Source organism: Lissotriton vulgaris, chromosome 5 (genome assembly GCF_964263255.1).
Source record: "Lissotriton vulgaris chromosome 5, aLisVul1.2, whole genome shotgun sequence".
NCBI classification, from domain to species: Eukaryota; Metazoa; Chordata; class Amphibia; order Caudata; family Salamandridae; genus Lissotriton; species Lissotriton vulgaris.
In genome coordinates this window covers 1,178,406,206-1,178,423,105 of record NC_141693.1, presented here as the reverse complement: position 1 = coordinate 1,178,423,105, position 16,900 = coordinate 1,178,406,206, and the positions used below count along the sequence as shown (strand labels likewise).

Genomic DNA, 16,900 nt, shown 5'->3' with positions numbered 1-16,900 from the left:
CTTTTCCACTGATGGTCTGATAGATAGTATGAAGCAATTGATGTTAAAATCAGGAGTGTTCATTTTGAACATTTAATATGTTGGAGGCATAGCAGCAAGAATAATCATTGTGCCTTTTTGAGCGGTTCAAAACGGCAATTTCCCTGATTTTTTGACCCTCTTGTGATCTCAAAAGAATATCTTGATGATTTCCCCCTTGTGATTACTTAATTTCTAATAACAGTTGGAAGAGGGAACACAGAGTGAGGTAACAGCTGAATACTCGGGTCAAATGCATTAATCACGGGCATACCAAAGGTAGCTAGGAAGTGATAATTGTGTTACAAAGTATGGAAAAAGAAAAAGAGTAAATGGGCAGCATACAAAATCACAATTCAACAGTGGAAAAGGGGGCACAAAGTGAGATAGCACCAGACTACCACGTGTAAGTCCATTATCATGCGTATAACAAAGGTAATTGGAAATTTTGTAAGAACGTATGTATAATGAAAATTAGAAAATGGACAACACTCAATCACAAATTTAAAATGATTTCGGTGGGCTTGGAAGATAAAGTAACCTTTAATCAAATCTCTTGGTATCTCCGCCAGCTACGCAGTTTTTGTGAATCAATTGTGTTACTGCAGAGATCTTACAGAATGTAAATTGTAGCTGTCCATAAACCACTCGGTCAGAAAACAGCTCTCAAGTTGTTATTAGACTCTGTAAATGTAATGCATACTACTCTATACAATAACCGCATGTTGACTCCATAAAGCGAGATTTCCTCAGCTTGCATAGTTTAAAAATGTGTCTTCCACTTTCAAAGAAATGCCAAAGCTATTTAAATATGTGTTTTAATATATTTAAGTTTTAATGTTAGTTTTTCCTCTCTACTAGGATATTATAGCAACATTTGAAATAACAGAGCCCATGATCCCTCAGGTGTCTGTCCCTTCAGAGTGACTTGGCGATGCAAGTTTTCCTAAAGTAGGTCTGCCTCTTTTGTGTTGCGTATTTTTTATTCTGGTTTTGTTATGGTATGTTTTCTCTGTGTGCTGGTGTAGAGTTGACCTGCCCCTTCCTTAGCTGTGTGCCTGTCAGAAGCTGCCTGCAGATTTCTGTAGAAAATCTCTGTATTTATAGCAGGTCTCTTGCTGCGCTTGAAATCATAGAAGCAAACCAGGCCTTTTCATTTCCTTCATCGTGGGGTAGAATTCTTTCTCCCACTATCACTCATTCATGCTCTTCTAGCTCTTCAAAAACAGCTGTAAACATATGTTTGTATATTTGCCTTATTTTTAATTATTTTTTTTGCTGCTTCCATGCTAAGTGGAAGCCCTGTTGCTATATACTTATTTTGTTTGGCATTGAAGTATTGTTTAGAAGGGATTAACTGGTACTGGTCGATATCTTTATGGTTGTATTTGAGAGCTAACTGTCCCTTTAATCTGATAATGTCTTGGCTATTATTTCTTTAATAATCAGCACACTTTGTGTAACCAGTGAAAATAACACTTGAAAACATGCAGCCTCCGTTTGCACTCATTACATTATAATCATGCCACTTTGTACTCCTTTATGTATGGAAATAATATGTTTTTTACGAACTTTTATAAGATTTCATTTCACATTTCTGTATTATGTATCTGATAATCCTAATCAAAAACTCTTATTTTGATACATAGAATTATAACTAATTGAGTCTCCACATATGGTCTAATAACTCCTTTGCCAGTACAGCCTTCACAGATTCCATTGAGAATAAGTACTCCAATTGTTTAGCTACTGTGTTCCTCAAATAAAACCTTTTAATATATTTTTTTACTCTCTTTAGTAAAATGACAAAGTAACAGCTAAAGGTGGCCCAAAGTCATATCCTCTCCAAGTATTCTCCTTCTTTGGCATACTGAAACAATTTTAAAGATCTACAAGAGACACGTTAGTGATAGATTCCTTACCTTAGAATATCCCCAGATGTCAGACTGGATCCGGAAATTTTTGCGTAGCAGTACCCTTGCGCGTCGTCTGCGGCTCCGCTTCCGTCGTGGGCGCCGTGATGACGTCATCTGAGTACTTAGACGCCGCCTCCGCGTGCTGACGTCAGTTCTTCTTCTTTCCGCGCCAGCGAGCGCAGATCTGGAAAAAGCAGTAACCCTTAGTCAAATTTTTTTTTTTTTTTTTACATTTTTTAAAACCTTTATTATAAAAGAGCACACAGCTATTCAGCCTAACATCCCGGAGGCAAGGCAGCATAGAATCAGGAGGAGAAAAGTGCAAGGTGATTCATATCAGAACATTGCAGGTTGTTTTTTGTTTTTTTAAGAAAGAACTAAACCAAGAAAAGAAACGCCAAAAGGCGCATGAGAGTGGCAATGGAGCAACAAAGACGTCAAGGAGTCGGCAAAGGGCATAGGAGGACAGGTAGAGAATCGATAAAAAGAATGAATGGTAGGATGGGGAGGGGGGGGGGAAACAGGAGAAGTACAAACCGCATAAAACAGTTGGTGTCACAGGTTACGGTGATGAGCGTTCGTCCAGGGGGACAGGTTCCGGCGGCAGGCACACATCGCCCCTGTACGCATTCCATGCCCCCCACACTTTATTCCACGTCTGAGGCCTCCCCCTGGCTACATAGACCGTCTTCTCTCGGAACATGCACCAATCCATGTTGGCTTTCCATTGTACCACCAGGGGGGCTGTAGCAGCACCCCACTTTTGAGCAATATCACGCTTAGCAACCATATGGCCCAGTGTCACCCAACGAGTCTGCGACGTGTTGTGGTCAGACGGTTCCCAAACGTTAAGGAGACACCTCCGCGCCTCTGCAGCCAGCACCACACCAGTCACCTCTCCCATAATCCGGTGCACTCTCGCCCAGTAGGGGGCAATGACGGGGCATCCCCACAGAATATGTAAAAAGGTCGCGAGAGCACCACAACCTCGACGACAGAGGCCATCGGGCGAGAATCCCATATGCAAGAGCCGTCGGCCGGTGACATACACCCGGTGAAGGATTTTAAATTGCACCAGTCGGAGACGTGAGGAAATAGCGACCTCCTTAGGGGAGGACACTGCACTCTGCCAGTCCTCATCGTCAAGTTCCAGGCCGTCCGCCGTCCATTGGTCTCGCAAGCACAGGAGGAGATCAGTTCGGACATTAATCAATTTCTTATAGGACAGGGAAATAGCACTGTCAGGCATATGGCCATCCAGTATCCTGTCCTCTAAGGGGGAGCTTTCGGGGATCTCTCTCTCCCTCCGTCGGCTTGGCAGAGAGCAACGCGTGTCTCAGCTGGGCGTAGCGGAAAAACTCCGAATCGCCCAAACGGTATTCGGCTTGCAACTGAGGAAAGGTCTTGACTTCACCCTTAGTAATCATATCGTCCACCCTGGAGATGCCTATGAGATCCCATTTGTCGAAGCCCTTGGTGTGCCACAACCTGCCCAAGATATCAGAGTCGTACAGTGGGGTAAACCTAGTCAGTCTGCCCTGCCAACCCTGCGCTTTAGTGATCGTCCGCCAAGTGTGAACCGCTGCCTTGGTCGGGCCTGACAGGCGCCGATCAAAGGATTTAGAATACAGAGCGCGATAGTAGTCGCTACCGCGTAAGAGCCACCTGTCCATTACGTAGCCTGGGCTATCAATAGGGCCATAGAACCCGTGGTTGATAGCAGTGAGCTGAGAGGACCAATAGTACCGACGTACATCCGGTAGGGCTATGCCACCGTCGTACCATGGTACCGTGAGCTTCTGGATGGCGACACTGGGTCGACCATCCCAGAGCAAGGCACGTTGCAAACTCTCAATCTCCCGAAAATAGCGGGCCGGAACCGGGTCCTGGGTGTTCTGCAAGGCATACAGGAACCTGGGCAAGGACATCATTTTGAACAATGCTGCCCGGCCCAGGAGAGAGAGCGGGAGTTTGCGCCAGCTATCAACGTCTCTCCGCAGCCGCTGGAGAGGGGGGAGCAGATTGTGGTCGTATCGCGCCTTGGAACTACCGGAAATGTATATTCCCAGGTACTTAAAGCCCTGTCCGGCCATCTGGATATTGCAGCCTCTGGGGAGGCGCGGCGTGTCCCCCTTTAGAATATAAAGAGAAGACTTGGCCCAGTTGATTACCAGGCCAGAGTGGCGTCCAAAAAGCCTGAGCACGTCGCATGCCACAATGAGCGACTTGCAGGGAGAAGTAAGGTATAGCAGAATATCATCTGCGTACAGGGAAACTCTATCTTCAAAGCCCGGGGCCCAGGTTATGCCATGTAAGTCCGGGTGTGTACTTAGCATGGCCGCAAGCGGCTCAAGAGCCAGGGCAAACAGGAGAGGGGACAGGGGGCAACCCTGCCTAGTACCACGGTGAAGGGCAGAGGACGCCGACACGCGGCCATTGACCGTGACATTAGCCAGCGGGCAAGCGTAAAGGAGTTGCACCCAACTCACAAAGACCGGTCCAAATCCAAGCTTCGCCAGCACCGCCCAGAGATCTCCACTCGAGAGAGTCAAAGGCCATCGTGGCGTCCAGAGATGCAAGCACCGCCGGTTCCTCAAGGGTGTGGGCTCTGGCCATAACACCATGGAGCCGACGCAGGTTAAGGGCAGTGTTACGGCGGGGAATGAAACCCGACTGGTCCGGGTGCACCAAGTCAGCGATGACTCCAACCAATCGATTAGCAAGCAGTTTGGCTAGGATCTTAGGCTCCACATTGAGGAGAGAGATAGGGCGATAGGATCGGCACACGTCTCTCGGTTTTCCCTCTTTGTGAATAACCACAATGGTGGCCAGCCTCTGATCTAGGGGGAGGAGGCCCTCGTCCAGTGCCTTCAAAAACAGTCCGCAGGTGCGTGGAGACCACGTCCGGTTGAGTTTTGTATAACTCGACCGGAATACCATTGGGGCCAGTCGCTTTACCCGACCTTAGTGCACGGATCGCCAAGGCGATCTCGTCAGCGGATATGTCTCGATCTAAGTCAGCACGGTCCTCTTCAGAAAGACAGGGAAGGTCAATCGTTGAGAGGAACGCAGCCGAGTCAGCCTCGGAGCGGTCTGAGTTGGAAGTGTAGACACCCCGGAAATAATCAGCAAAGGACTCGGCAACAGCACTTGGGTCCGTGACGGCGACCCCGTCGTCGCCCAAGATCTCAGGCACCACGCGGATAGCCATCTCGCACCTGTCCAGCCAAGCCAGCAGTTTCCCAGCTTTATCCCCAACGTCGTAGATACGACCTTGCTGTTCCTTGGCCAGGGTAAGGGCAGCATTCGTGGCGAACATGGTATTCCGTCTGTTTAAGGGAAAGGGCATGTAAAAGAGAGGGGTCGGGCTCGGGTCCCAGTCGGGACTCGAGGCGCAAAACCTCGTCTTCAATACACGTGAGGTCGGCATCTGACTCGCCTGGCCTCCGCAATGAGAGCAAGAGCCTCACCCCTTAACACAGTCTTGAATGCCTCCCACAAGGTAATAGCCGAGCCAACCGAGCCCACATTCTCCGAGAAGTAGAGGTTGATGGCCTTAGCAAGGAGTGTACGAGTCTTGAGATTACGGAAATACCATGGGTTAACCGCCACCGGCCGGTCAGACAGGACGATGTTAAAATCAAACGAGACCCACAACGGGGAGTGGTCGGAGATACCCCGTGCCAAAAAGCGGGCCTCAGACACGGCAGACGCATGTGCAGCTAAGGTAAAAACGTAGTCTATACGGGAGAGACTGCCATGGGCACTCGAAAGAAAGGAGAAATGGCGGAGCGCGGGATGTAATAGTCGCCAACTGTCCACCAAACCCATGGAGTCAAGAAAGGAAGGCAACCACAGCTGGGAACTGAGGAAATCTCTCGGCGGTTGGCGGTCCAGGGAGCCAGAGCAGACTGAGTTGAAGTCACCCCCCATTATCAATAGACCATCAGGCAAGGACAAAATGGCGCCACCAAGGTCCTGGAAAGTGCTGGATTGTAGGCCTGGGGGAACATAAACCGAAAGTAGCGCGAGGGAACGCCCTTCCCATCTCCCCGCCACTGCAGCGTAGCGCCCCCTCTCATCAATCACAGTGACGTCTATCTCAAGGGGAAGGGACGCACGCACCAGAATTCCCGCCCCTCGGGAGCCCGAAGAGAACCCAGAGTGGGCCACCATCTTGTAGCCTTTACGGTTAAGAGCTTTGCAAGAGTTTCCAATCAAATGCGTCTCTTGTAGGAGCACAATATCGGGCATATGTCTCTTAAGCAGTTGGATCACCACACCTCTTTTAACACGGTCACCCAACCCATTAACATTCCAACTGATCACTTTTAGTTTCCTACCCCCATTGCCCCACAACCCGTCCCACCCAGCCAACCCAACCATCAAGTGAAAAACAGCAGTGAGCATGATCCATTGCCTAGAGGAAAGAAGAGAGAAAGAACGAACAAACAAATAAACTTGTACAAATGCAACCCCCACCCTGCACCCCTGCATCAGACTAAAAAGCCCCCCCAACCAGCAGTGTGCCTGTCGCCCCATAAACTACTCTACAAAAAGTCCCAGAGGAGAAAGGAATCTCCGCGAACACCTCCCGCCACCCTCCATGTAACGACAGGAAAGTCAGCAGGGTCACTTAAAAACAATACCGACAGTCTCATGAAGCAGGGTCACCAATCGCCGGTGTTACACAGTAGAGCCAAGTCTCATAGATCCGAGCCACCAGCCGCACCTCCATCTTGTTCATCTTGAGCGTCCCGACGCGGGGACAAGGTGTCCAACCATTCACTCACATTCTCAGCGAAGTCAAAGAACAGGGCACGGCCCTCATGTTCAATCCGGAGTTTGGCAGGGAACATCATTGAGTACTTATATCCCATGTCTCGCAGTCGCCGCTTTACGCCCGCATAGCTCTGTCGCTGAACAGCCCTGGTAAAGTCCGGGTAGAAGTGTATTTCAGCGTTCTGGTACTTAAGCGGTCCATGCCGTCTGGACACCTGCAGGACCGCATCTCAGTCCCGAAAGTTGAGAAGCCGTGCTACGATGGGTCTAGGCGCCACGCCCGACTTCGGCGGGCCGCCCGGCACCCGATGGGCACGCTCCACAGAGAAAAAGTTACTAAGACCAGACGGTGCCAAATGGGTCTTTATCAGGTCCTCCACAAAGAGGTCCGTCGCCGCTTCCTCCGACCCTTCCGGAACACCGACAATGCGGACGTTCTGCCGCCTGGCACGTCCCTCAAAGACCTCCAGCCTCCTTGAGAATTGGTCCGCAGTCATCCGCAGGTTCCGGACCTCGGTTTGCAGGTCCGAGACGTCGGCCGTTAGGCTGGAGGTCCTAATGTCCAGTGACTTCACTCGATCATTAGTCTTGCCCAGGTCGGCTCTAATGAGAGTCAGATCAACAGCCATAGTGTCCACCTTGTGGGTCAAAATCTCATGTTGCTGCTGCATGTCAGCCCGAAAACTGGTAATGGCACCCATGATGTCGCTCAGGGTAGGCTCAGAGCCATCAGGTGAGCCCGTAGGTGGAAGGCTCTTGGCAGAAGATCCCGTTGCAGGCGGCGTCTTCGGCTGGACATACCGCTCAATTCTACTCTGTTGTGACTGTGCTCTTCCGTGGACGCCTTTGTTCGACGTCTTGTCGGGGTCCCCTCTGCCCGCCATGTTGGTTCCGATGGGGACAAAGGGCTGCACCAGCCAAGCCAGAGCCCAGCGAACCAAGAGGAAAATCCGAGCTAGGCAGTTAGGTCAGGCCGATGAAAGAACGCACTGTAGGCACTAGCACTCCGCCAGTACGGACAGCAGGCAGTCACTACGCAATCCAATCGTGCGGAGTGGCGGAGACCGGAGAGACAATGGCACAGCCCTGGCATGGAGTTCAACTCGACGTAGCTCAGCGTAGGAACCACCGATTCGAAGGCGGAAGGCAGCTCCCACCTCAGTAGACCACCAGCAATAAGAATCCACCCGCGTGGATCAGGATTTCAAACAGGATATATGAGGAGGATCGGAAGGTCCGCGGAGCTCCGAGCTTACGCGGCCATCTTGGTTGCCCGCGAAGCTCCTCTCCTTAGTCAATTTTTGACTAACTTTTTGGATCACTTTTGATAATTTCTCGAATTCTTACGACTCCAATCGGTGCCCTAGGGATTCCCGGATTCAAGCACTGCGAGGATTGCGACCGCGCGATGTCGGTCACGGATCCTCACCACCTGTGCCTAACTTGTGTAGGCATCGACCACGACGACAAGGCCTGCTCCGACTGCCGGGCCCTCTCTTCGAAAGCCAGACGGGAGCGGTCCCGCAGGCAACTCTAACTCCGGCAGTCGGCGCCGCGAGGGGTCCCGGTCCCACGGGAGGTCGAGGGACAGGTTGCGGGCCCGGAGCCACCACCGCTCCGGAAGTAGGCACCACTCCTCCGGGGTCGAAGTCGTCGTCGGGTAAGAAACACAAGAAGTCGAAGAGGCGTCATCGCTCTTCTGACTCCCCCCGACGCTCGCGCGACGCGGCCGGGGGTTCGGGTGACACCGCCTGCGCGGTTCCGCTGGAGTCGCGGGCCTGCTCCACACCATTCGGTCCCTGGGCAAGACGCGACGCCGGGGGAGATCGAGCGCTTCGGCCCCAACGCCGTCGAGTGCTTCGCCGGCGCCTTCGGGCCTGGCGCCGCAGGGCCCCACGTTCCCGACACCGCATCAGGTGTCTCCTCCGGCGCCGTCCTCGGGCGGTGCCGTCCCCGATGCCTCCTTGGCTCCGGTTCCGACGTCGGAACAGCGCCGCTGGGCGCCGCTTTCGACTGTGCTTGGGGAGTTTTACTTCAATGAGCCGGCCCCATTAATTGAAAACCCTGAGTATCAGGAGATGGGGGATGAGGAGGATTGGGAGGGGTCTGAGGACCCTCTGACCCGAGAGTGTCTGTCTCAGGAGGACTGGACAGGGGAACTTGGGGAGGCCAGTGGTCTGGACACCTCTCCTGACACTGGTTTTGTCTCTCCTCCTACCGTGGCTTCGGAGGAGGGGGCAACCTATAGTGTGGTGTTGATGAGGGCTGCCAAGGCCTTGGGCCTTGAGCTCCCCATCGCGGCCATGAAGACTTATCTCCTCACTGAGGTCCTTAAACCGCAGTCCAGCTCGGCCGAGCCTCTGCTGCCCTTTAATGAGGCCTTGACCGACGTTCTTTTGGGCACTTGGTCCAGGCCCGCTACGGGTTCGCCCGTAGATAGGAACGTGGCCAGACGCCACCGCCCGGCCCCGGGCGACCCATCTTTCCTGTCCATCCACCCCACCCCCGAGAGCCTGGTCATCCAGGCATCCAATTCCCAGACCGCATTCCTGTCGGCTCCGTCGGACAGGGAATCCAAGAGGTACGAGCAGTACGGAAAAAAGATCTTCTCCTCCCTTAGTCTGGGACTGCGGTCTTCCAACACCGCATGCCTCTTGGGCCGCTACACCCACTCTCTGTGGGAGACGGTTGCGGAAGTGCTGCCAGAGTGTCCGTTGGAGGTACGGGCCAAACTCGGCCAAGCCCTTGTGGAGGGCCGAAATGCAGCCAAATATTCTATCCGGTGTGGGCTGGATACCACCGACTCACTAGGTAGAGCAATGGCAACGACTGTGGCGGTTAGACGCCACGCCTGGTTGAGGGCCGCCAACTTTTCGGCCGATGTCCAAAACACACTGATGGACATGCCGTTTGATGGCCGTCGCCTTTAAGGACTCCAGGGCTACGGCCAAGTGCTTGGGCCTCTCGGCCCCGCGCCAGCAAACGGGTGCCTTTTGCTCCTTTTGTGGCCAAGGAAGGGGCGCCCCACATGTGCTGCCAGCCACACACCGCAGACTAACTTCCAGCGCGGTGGCGGCCGTGGAAATCGCCGTGGAGGCGGTCGCGGACAACGGCGAGGCCAGTCCACACCTTCCCCCGCAGCATCCGCCTCTAAACCCTCCAAGTCCGTGCTTCTCGACCCATGTGACGCCAGTGGGGGGCAGGGTTCGCCATCACCACTCTCACTGACGCACTGTCACTTCGGACAGGTGGGTGCTGCAGATCGTCCGGAGGGTCTACTCCCTCCCCTTCGAGACGACCCCTCAAGCCATGCCACCGCAACACCACCGCGTATCGGGGGATCATTTGCGGCTTCTGCAGGAGGAAGTTGCGGCCCTCTTGGCCATCGAGCGCGTTCCTGGGCCAGAAGTAGGACGTGGTTGCTACTCCCACTACTTTCTGGTACCCAAGAAGGGCAAAGGGGGCCTACGCCCTATCTTGGACCTACGGAATGTCAACGGCTTCCTCCGGAAGGAGAAGTTCAAGATGCTGACTCTGGCTCAGGTCTTATCTGCCCTGGACCCAGGAGACTAGATGGTAGCGTTGGACTTGCAGGACGCTTATTTCCACATCCCCATCCTGCCATACCACCGGCGTTACCTGCGGTTCACGGTAGGCCACGAGCACTTTCAGTTTACCGTGCTCTCCTTCGGCCTTACCAGCGCCCCAAGGGTGTTCACGAAAGTGATGGCGGTGGTCGCAGCTCATCTGCGCAGGTTAGGGGTTTCAGTCTTCCCCTACCTCGACGACTGGTTGTTGAAGGCGGGCTCGCCCCAGACAGTCGTCAGCCACCTCCAGACGACGGCGGACCTCTTGCACCAGCTGGAGTTCTCCATCAATGTGCTGAAGTCTCACCTGTGCCCCTCTCAGAAGCTCCTTTTCATCGGAGCGGTTCTCGACTCGGCGCAGTTTCGGGTTTACCCGCCCGAACAGCGGATTCGGGATATACAGGCTCTCATCCCAATCTTCCAGCCTTTATCCTGAGTCTCGGTCAGGTTGACGCTGCGGCTTCTGGGGCTGATGGCTTCCTGCATCCTTCTGGTGCATCACGCCCGTTGGCGGATGCAGGCTCTGCAGTGGGACCTGAAGTTTCAGTGGGCCCAGCATCAGGGCAACCTGTCCGGCCATGTCCTGATCTCGGAGGGCACTGCGAGACAGCTGCAGTGGTGGCTCACGGACCGCGATTGGGTCAGTGGCAGATCCCACTCCCTTCCCCAACCGGAGCACGTAGTTGTGACGGACGCGTCCCTCCAGGGCTGGGGAGGCCACATGGGAGAGGCGGAGATCAGAGGCCTCTGGTCTCCGGCGGAGTCCCGGCTCCATATCAACCTTTTGAAGCTGCGGGAGATTCGTCTAGCACTGAAGGCATTCCTCCCCTCTGTCCGAGGGAGTGCAGTGCAGGTGTTCACGGACACCACCACCGCCATGTCGTACTGCAACAAACAGGGCGGGGTGGGGTCATGGACCCTATGCCAGGAGGCTCTGCGCCTCTGGCAATGGCTGGAACAGGGCGTGACCCTGGTGGTTTAGCACCTGGCAGGTTCTCTGAACGCCAGGGCGGACGAACTCAGCCGCCGGTGCATGATGGATCACGAATGGCTTCTGAACTCGGACGTGGCGCAAGGTCTCTTTCTGCAGTGGGCAGAGCCTTGGTTAGATCTGTTCGCCACCGAAGAGAACACGCAATGTCATCAGTTCTGTGCGTTGGAATTTCCAAGGCGGCACTCGCTCAGACGCTTTTCGTCGCGAGTGGAGTTGCGGTCTGTTGTACGCCTTTCTGCCTTTTCCACTTCTGCCCAGAGTGCTGAAGAAGATCAGGCGCGACCGGGCCCAAGTCATCCTTGTGGCTCCGGACTGGGCACGAAGGTACTGGTATCCCGAGCTACTCAGTATGTCAGTCGATCCCCGGTTCGTCTGCCTCTTCAGGAGGACCTTCTGTCGCAGCTGCAGGGGACGGGCCTCCACCCGAACCTGTCCAGTCTCCAACTCCATGCTTGGAAATTGAGCGGCGACAGTTGAGGCCATTTGACTTGCCTCCTGAAGTCTGTAACATCATTCTGGCAGCCAGGCGTCCCTCCACAAAGTCGGTATAAGCCTGCAGGTGGAACAGATTTGTGGCATGGTGCACAGCAAAGGCTGTGGATCCTCTCTCTGCCCCTCTTTCTGAGGTTCTTCTCTTTCTTGCCCAGCAGGGCTCTGCTCTGGGCACTATCAAGGGCTACCTTTCTGCTCTTTCAGCCTGTTTGCGGCTGCCTGATCAACCTTCTTTGTTCAAGTCCCCTATTGTTAACCGATTCTTGAAAGGCATCACGCATACGTTCCCTTCTGTGCCCTTTGTGATGCCTCAGTGGGACTTGAACTTGGTTCTTACTTTTCTGATGTGCGCTCCCTTTGAGCCACTTCACAACTGTCCTCTTCGCATTCTCACTTTGAAGACTGCCTTCCTGGTAGCCATCACCTCTGCCAGGAGAGTGAGTGAGCTCCAGGCTCTATCCTGTAAACCTCCTTTCCTTTTGGTCCATCCGGACAAGGTTGTGTTGAGGACACGGCCTTCTTGTCTACCCAAGGTAGTCACGGCCTTTCACATTGGGCAATCTATCACCTTGCCCACCTTCTTTCCGCATCCCTCGAGAGAGAGGAAGAGAGGCTCCACCGTCTGGACCCAAAACGTGCGCTCTCGTTCTATCTGGATCGCACACGCCAGTTCTGGGTGGATGACCAACTCTTTGTTGGTTACGTGGGCGCTAAGAAGGGGAAAGCGGTGCACAAGCGGACCATCTCGCGGTGGATCATCTTGTGTATCCAGGCGTGTTACTCCTTGGCTAAGAAGGAACCCTCTGTTGGGCTGAGGGCTCATTCCACTCTGGCCACAGCGACTACAACTGCCTTGGGCCGAGGAGTGCCCTTGCAGGACATTTGCCAGGCGGCTACGTGTGCCTCGCTGCACACGTTTGCAAGACACTATTGCCTGGACAGCCAAGTCCGGAGGGATGGCTTCTTTGGGTGTTCCGTCCTCCTGGACTTTCTGGTGTGATTATTGGTTCACAGACCCACCACCGGGGTTGGTATTGCTGGGGTATCTATTCTAAGGTAAGGAATCTATCACTAACGTGTCTCTTTCAGATGCACAAGTTACTACTTGTGTAACGATATATCTGTAAGAGACATTAGTTAGTGATAGATTCCTTACCGACCCACCCATCCTCCCCGTTCTGCGAACCGATATCTAGGGTTAAGGTCATCCCCTTTCAGGGACCTAGTTTCAAGGCACCTGTGTTGGTTTTTAGCATAGCTCTGCGTTTCTGGCGCTGAAAAGCTGTGTCTAAGAACTGACGTCAGCACGCGGAGGCGGCGTCTAAGTACTCCGACAACGTCATCACGGCGCCGACGACTGACGCGGAGCCGCAGACGACGCCTACCAACGCGCAAGGGTACTGCTACGCAAAAATTTCCGGATCCAGTCTGATGTCTGGGGATATTCTAAGGTAAGGAATCTATCACTAACTAATGTCTCTTACAGATATATCCTTACACAAGTAGTAACTTGTGCGTTAGCAAGTATGCTAGATCCTGCTGTGTCGTACCATCATTTAGAAGCCCGCCCAAAACATGACACGCTTCACCAAGAGAGGCACAGAAATAGCACCACTTAGAGGCCCCATACACCATAGGACACTAATCACTCGTAAAAGCTCAGAGACTGTACCTTGTAGAATTTCTAACAGAATACCAAACACTAATCACCAGGAGACAGTCTAAGACCGCGCCATGCAAGTTCACCCAGAAAACATGAGATGTGAGTCATTAGCACTTGCTCAGAGATGGCACCATCACAAAACACTAGGCACTCCTCTCTAGGCATACACAGAAACTACACCAGGGAGGTCTCTGTTCTGTCCAGTGAGGTTGCCCCAAAGGACGTTCGAGCACTACGGAATTATGCTATGATTACTAATGTGCTGGACGAGAGCTTCATGCAGAACCCATCACTTATCGAGGAAAACCCCCAGTGTGTGTAAAGTGTTTATTTCAAAAAGATTAGTGGTTTGCAAGTCATAGAATGTACCAACAAGGTGATCCCCAGAACCTGCAAATAGAGACCAGCACCCCGAGATCTGGAAAGGATGCATATTTATACTGCTTTACAGTTTCGAGAACCGATGACCTCACCAAATTCTCGCCCAGAGTACAAACAAGTCCGTTAACAGAGCTCATGAGCGCTAGATTATGGCTTTCACAGGTAACTAAAATGTAAATTAATTCAGCTGAGCCAGGTGGTTTGCAAAATTTTCTTTAGTGGGGCTGGGAAACATTTTGCAGAGAGAAACAATAACCATTTTAGCAGCATTGTCAGCATAAATATTCCCACTAGGTACTTCATCTTGGGTAGGTAGGTCGAAAGCACTTATAGCGATCGTTACTCCTGTGGTAGCTCAATGGCATTAAGCAATCCTTTCACATGGGACCCATTCCTTAATTAAAGTACCAGCAGACTCAAGAAAGCCTCTTTGGATTTGCTCAGATCTTGTGTCTCCTCTGACTACAAAGGCTTGTTTTGAGTCCATGAAAATGACACTTTTCTGAGCAACTAGTGTACTAGCATGAGTAAAAGCAGTTCATTAACTTAAGTTGAATACACTTGTGATAAACATAGACTCTCCCCTATTTCATGTACGTTGCCCACTGCATGTCCTGCAAGTAGTTTTCCTTCATAATTACTTAAGGAATCCCCAACATAATATATAATATCACAATTAAGTAGTTGGGCATCAGCAAGCCTTGAATATGATATAAAAATGTGTAAATACATTAAAAAAAATGGGATAGCAGTAGTGAAAGCTCCATTCAAGGAACGGTGTCTGTTTTCAATTCTTGCAGGCTACAGCCTCTTTTGCTCCATAACTCTTTATTTTCATATTTAATGTAAAAAAGAATTATGAATATATTTCACAAATCTTAACAGGACAGACATATAATATACCTTGGAGCCTTGCTGGCAACTGGGCATCACAGATGCAAGTTAGGCCAGCTTGCTTATCTAACCACGTAGTATTATTCAGACAGACCTGCGAAGACTGAAGATGTGGGGCACAAAATGTTGGCCGCTGGTGCACTCAATCAATCATAACATTTGTATAGCGCGCTACTCACCCGGAAGGGTCTCAAGGCGCTGGGGGAGAGGGGTTCGTTACTGCTCGAAAAGCCAGGTCTTGAGTTGCTTCCTGAAGGAGAGATGGTCCTGGGTCAGCCGAAGGTGGATGGGGAGGGAGTTCCAAGTCTTGGTTGCCAGGTAGGAGAAGGTTCTTCCTCCGGCGGTGGCTCTGCGGATGCGTGGTACGGCGGCGAGGGCGAGGCTGGTCGATCGTAGCTGGCGGGTGGGCGTGTAGAAGGTCAGGTGGCTGTTGAGGTACTTGGGGCCCAGGTCGTGGAGAGCCTTGTGTGCGTGGGTGAGGAGTCTGAACGTGATCCTCTTGCTGACAGGGAGCCAGTGCAGGTCTCTCAGGTGGCCGGAGATGTGGCTGTGTCTGGGGACGTCCAAGACGAGTCGTGCGGAGGCGTTCTGGATGCGTTGGAGTCTTTCTGAAGTTTGGCCCTGGTCCCGGCGTGGAGGGTGTTTCCGTAGTCCAGTCGGCTGGTGACGAGTGCCTGGGTGACGTTCTTCCTGGTTTCGGTGGGGAAACCCTGCAGGTTCCAAATAGTCACATACTCTGAGCACTAACATCCTATAATGATAAAAAAGGATGCTTATATTGCAGTGTAGCTTGACAAATCTCCTAACTTGACGTCCTTAATGCCATTCATATTAAAGGAGTAATGTATTCTAACTAGGGATGGTCTCTGATTTCTCTGATTTCCCACTCATTCTTACCTCTCCTAGATCTACAAGCTTTGAGTGAATGACTTCTTGCGACAATTCGCATAGGAATTCAGATAGAGAACCTAAAAAAATAGCACTGGCAACGCCAGTAGGTCACACCTTTAAAAGGTGAATGTAACCTACCGGCTTTCCCATTTTTTTTTTTATTTTTTTTTTTATTTTATAAATATTCTTTGTTGTTCTAAAATGGGCATCCATAGAGTGATCAAGTACAACAGGCAAATTGGTTACTGGTGGGCTGTAACTTGTGCCACGATGTATGTGCTCATTTTGGATTGTTTTAAAGCAGTCCAATCTAGTTTCTATGTTCATGCTTGGATTGCAACGCTGGTCCATGGAAGAGAAAGATTGAAAAAAACTAATAAGGCAGGAAAAAGAGATGAACTAGAGGGCGGGGGAGTAAATGGAGAATTGTAGCACTATAAAGCTGCAATAATATGTGGAACTACTTTTATGGTATTTACGTGCCTGAAATGTCATCGACTGACGCCAACGCTGATGGATAGCCCTCTTAGCCAGGGTCTTGATTCAGCTGGGCCACACTAGCTAATGGCCCAAAGGAACTGTTCAAAAGCCCATTTCTCTATGTGTATTGGTGTTGCTTGTTCCAGATTTTTTGATGGCAGTAGCTCTCGCCAGACATCTTAGGCTATCTGAAGACAAAACCGAAATATTACCAACACAATAAAGGGACCTGCAGAGAAACCAGCATACAATAACTATTAAAGCAAGTGTATTCTTCACATTTCATCATCCTTAACATGGGGACCCATAAAATGATAATTTGCTCCATTGCAGTCATCCTGCACAACCTGGACATTTTCTACACTTCCTACCACACACCCACATAATGTGACTGGTTGTCAGTGTATATAAGCGCTTTAGTGCTCCACATAAGGTTAATAAGCGCTAATCAAATTCTATAATAATAATAATGATAAATACATTAAAATAAATAAAACCTCTAAATCCTCTAAAAACAATGTTTTTAGAGCATTGTGTCCAGTTTTCCAGTACAAACTCCATTGTGTGCCATACTCTAGACATCGCTACGAGGCTAGAGTTTAGAAAGGAGGAATGCTCCTTAAGAAAAGTGGAGTAAAAGTATGAGACTGAAATGTTGCTTTCTTATGCGCAAATCCTTCATAGTTTATATACTGTCGGCTCAAACTAGAATTTTCTTTATAACAAAGTCATAATTGACCTTTGGGCGTGAACAGCAGTATCACTAGAATACAGAAAGAGCCTGATTACATTGGTAGGAACT

The 16,900-nt window shown here is 51.2% G+C and overlaps 1 protein-coding gene across 1 annotated transcript in view; it reads left to right on the top strand.

The window, feature by feature from the left end:
* NSMCE4A (NSE4A component of SMC5/6 complex) overlaps positions 1–16,900 on the top strand; it is a 221,158-nt gene that overhangs the window by 183,121 nt on the left and 21,137 nt on the right. Inside the window, exon 10 of the mRNA XM_086922955.1 lies at positions 880–969. Coding sequence (XP_086779081.1) covers positions 880–945 — 66 coding nt within the window. The 3' untranslated portion in view covers positions 946–969. The remainder of the gene's footprint in view (positions 1–879; positions 970–16,900) is intronic.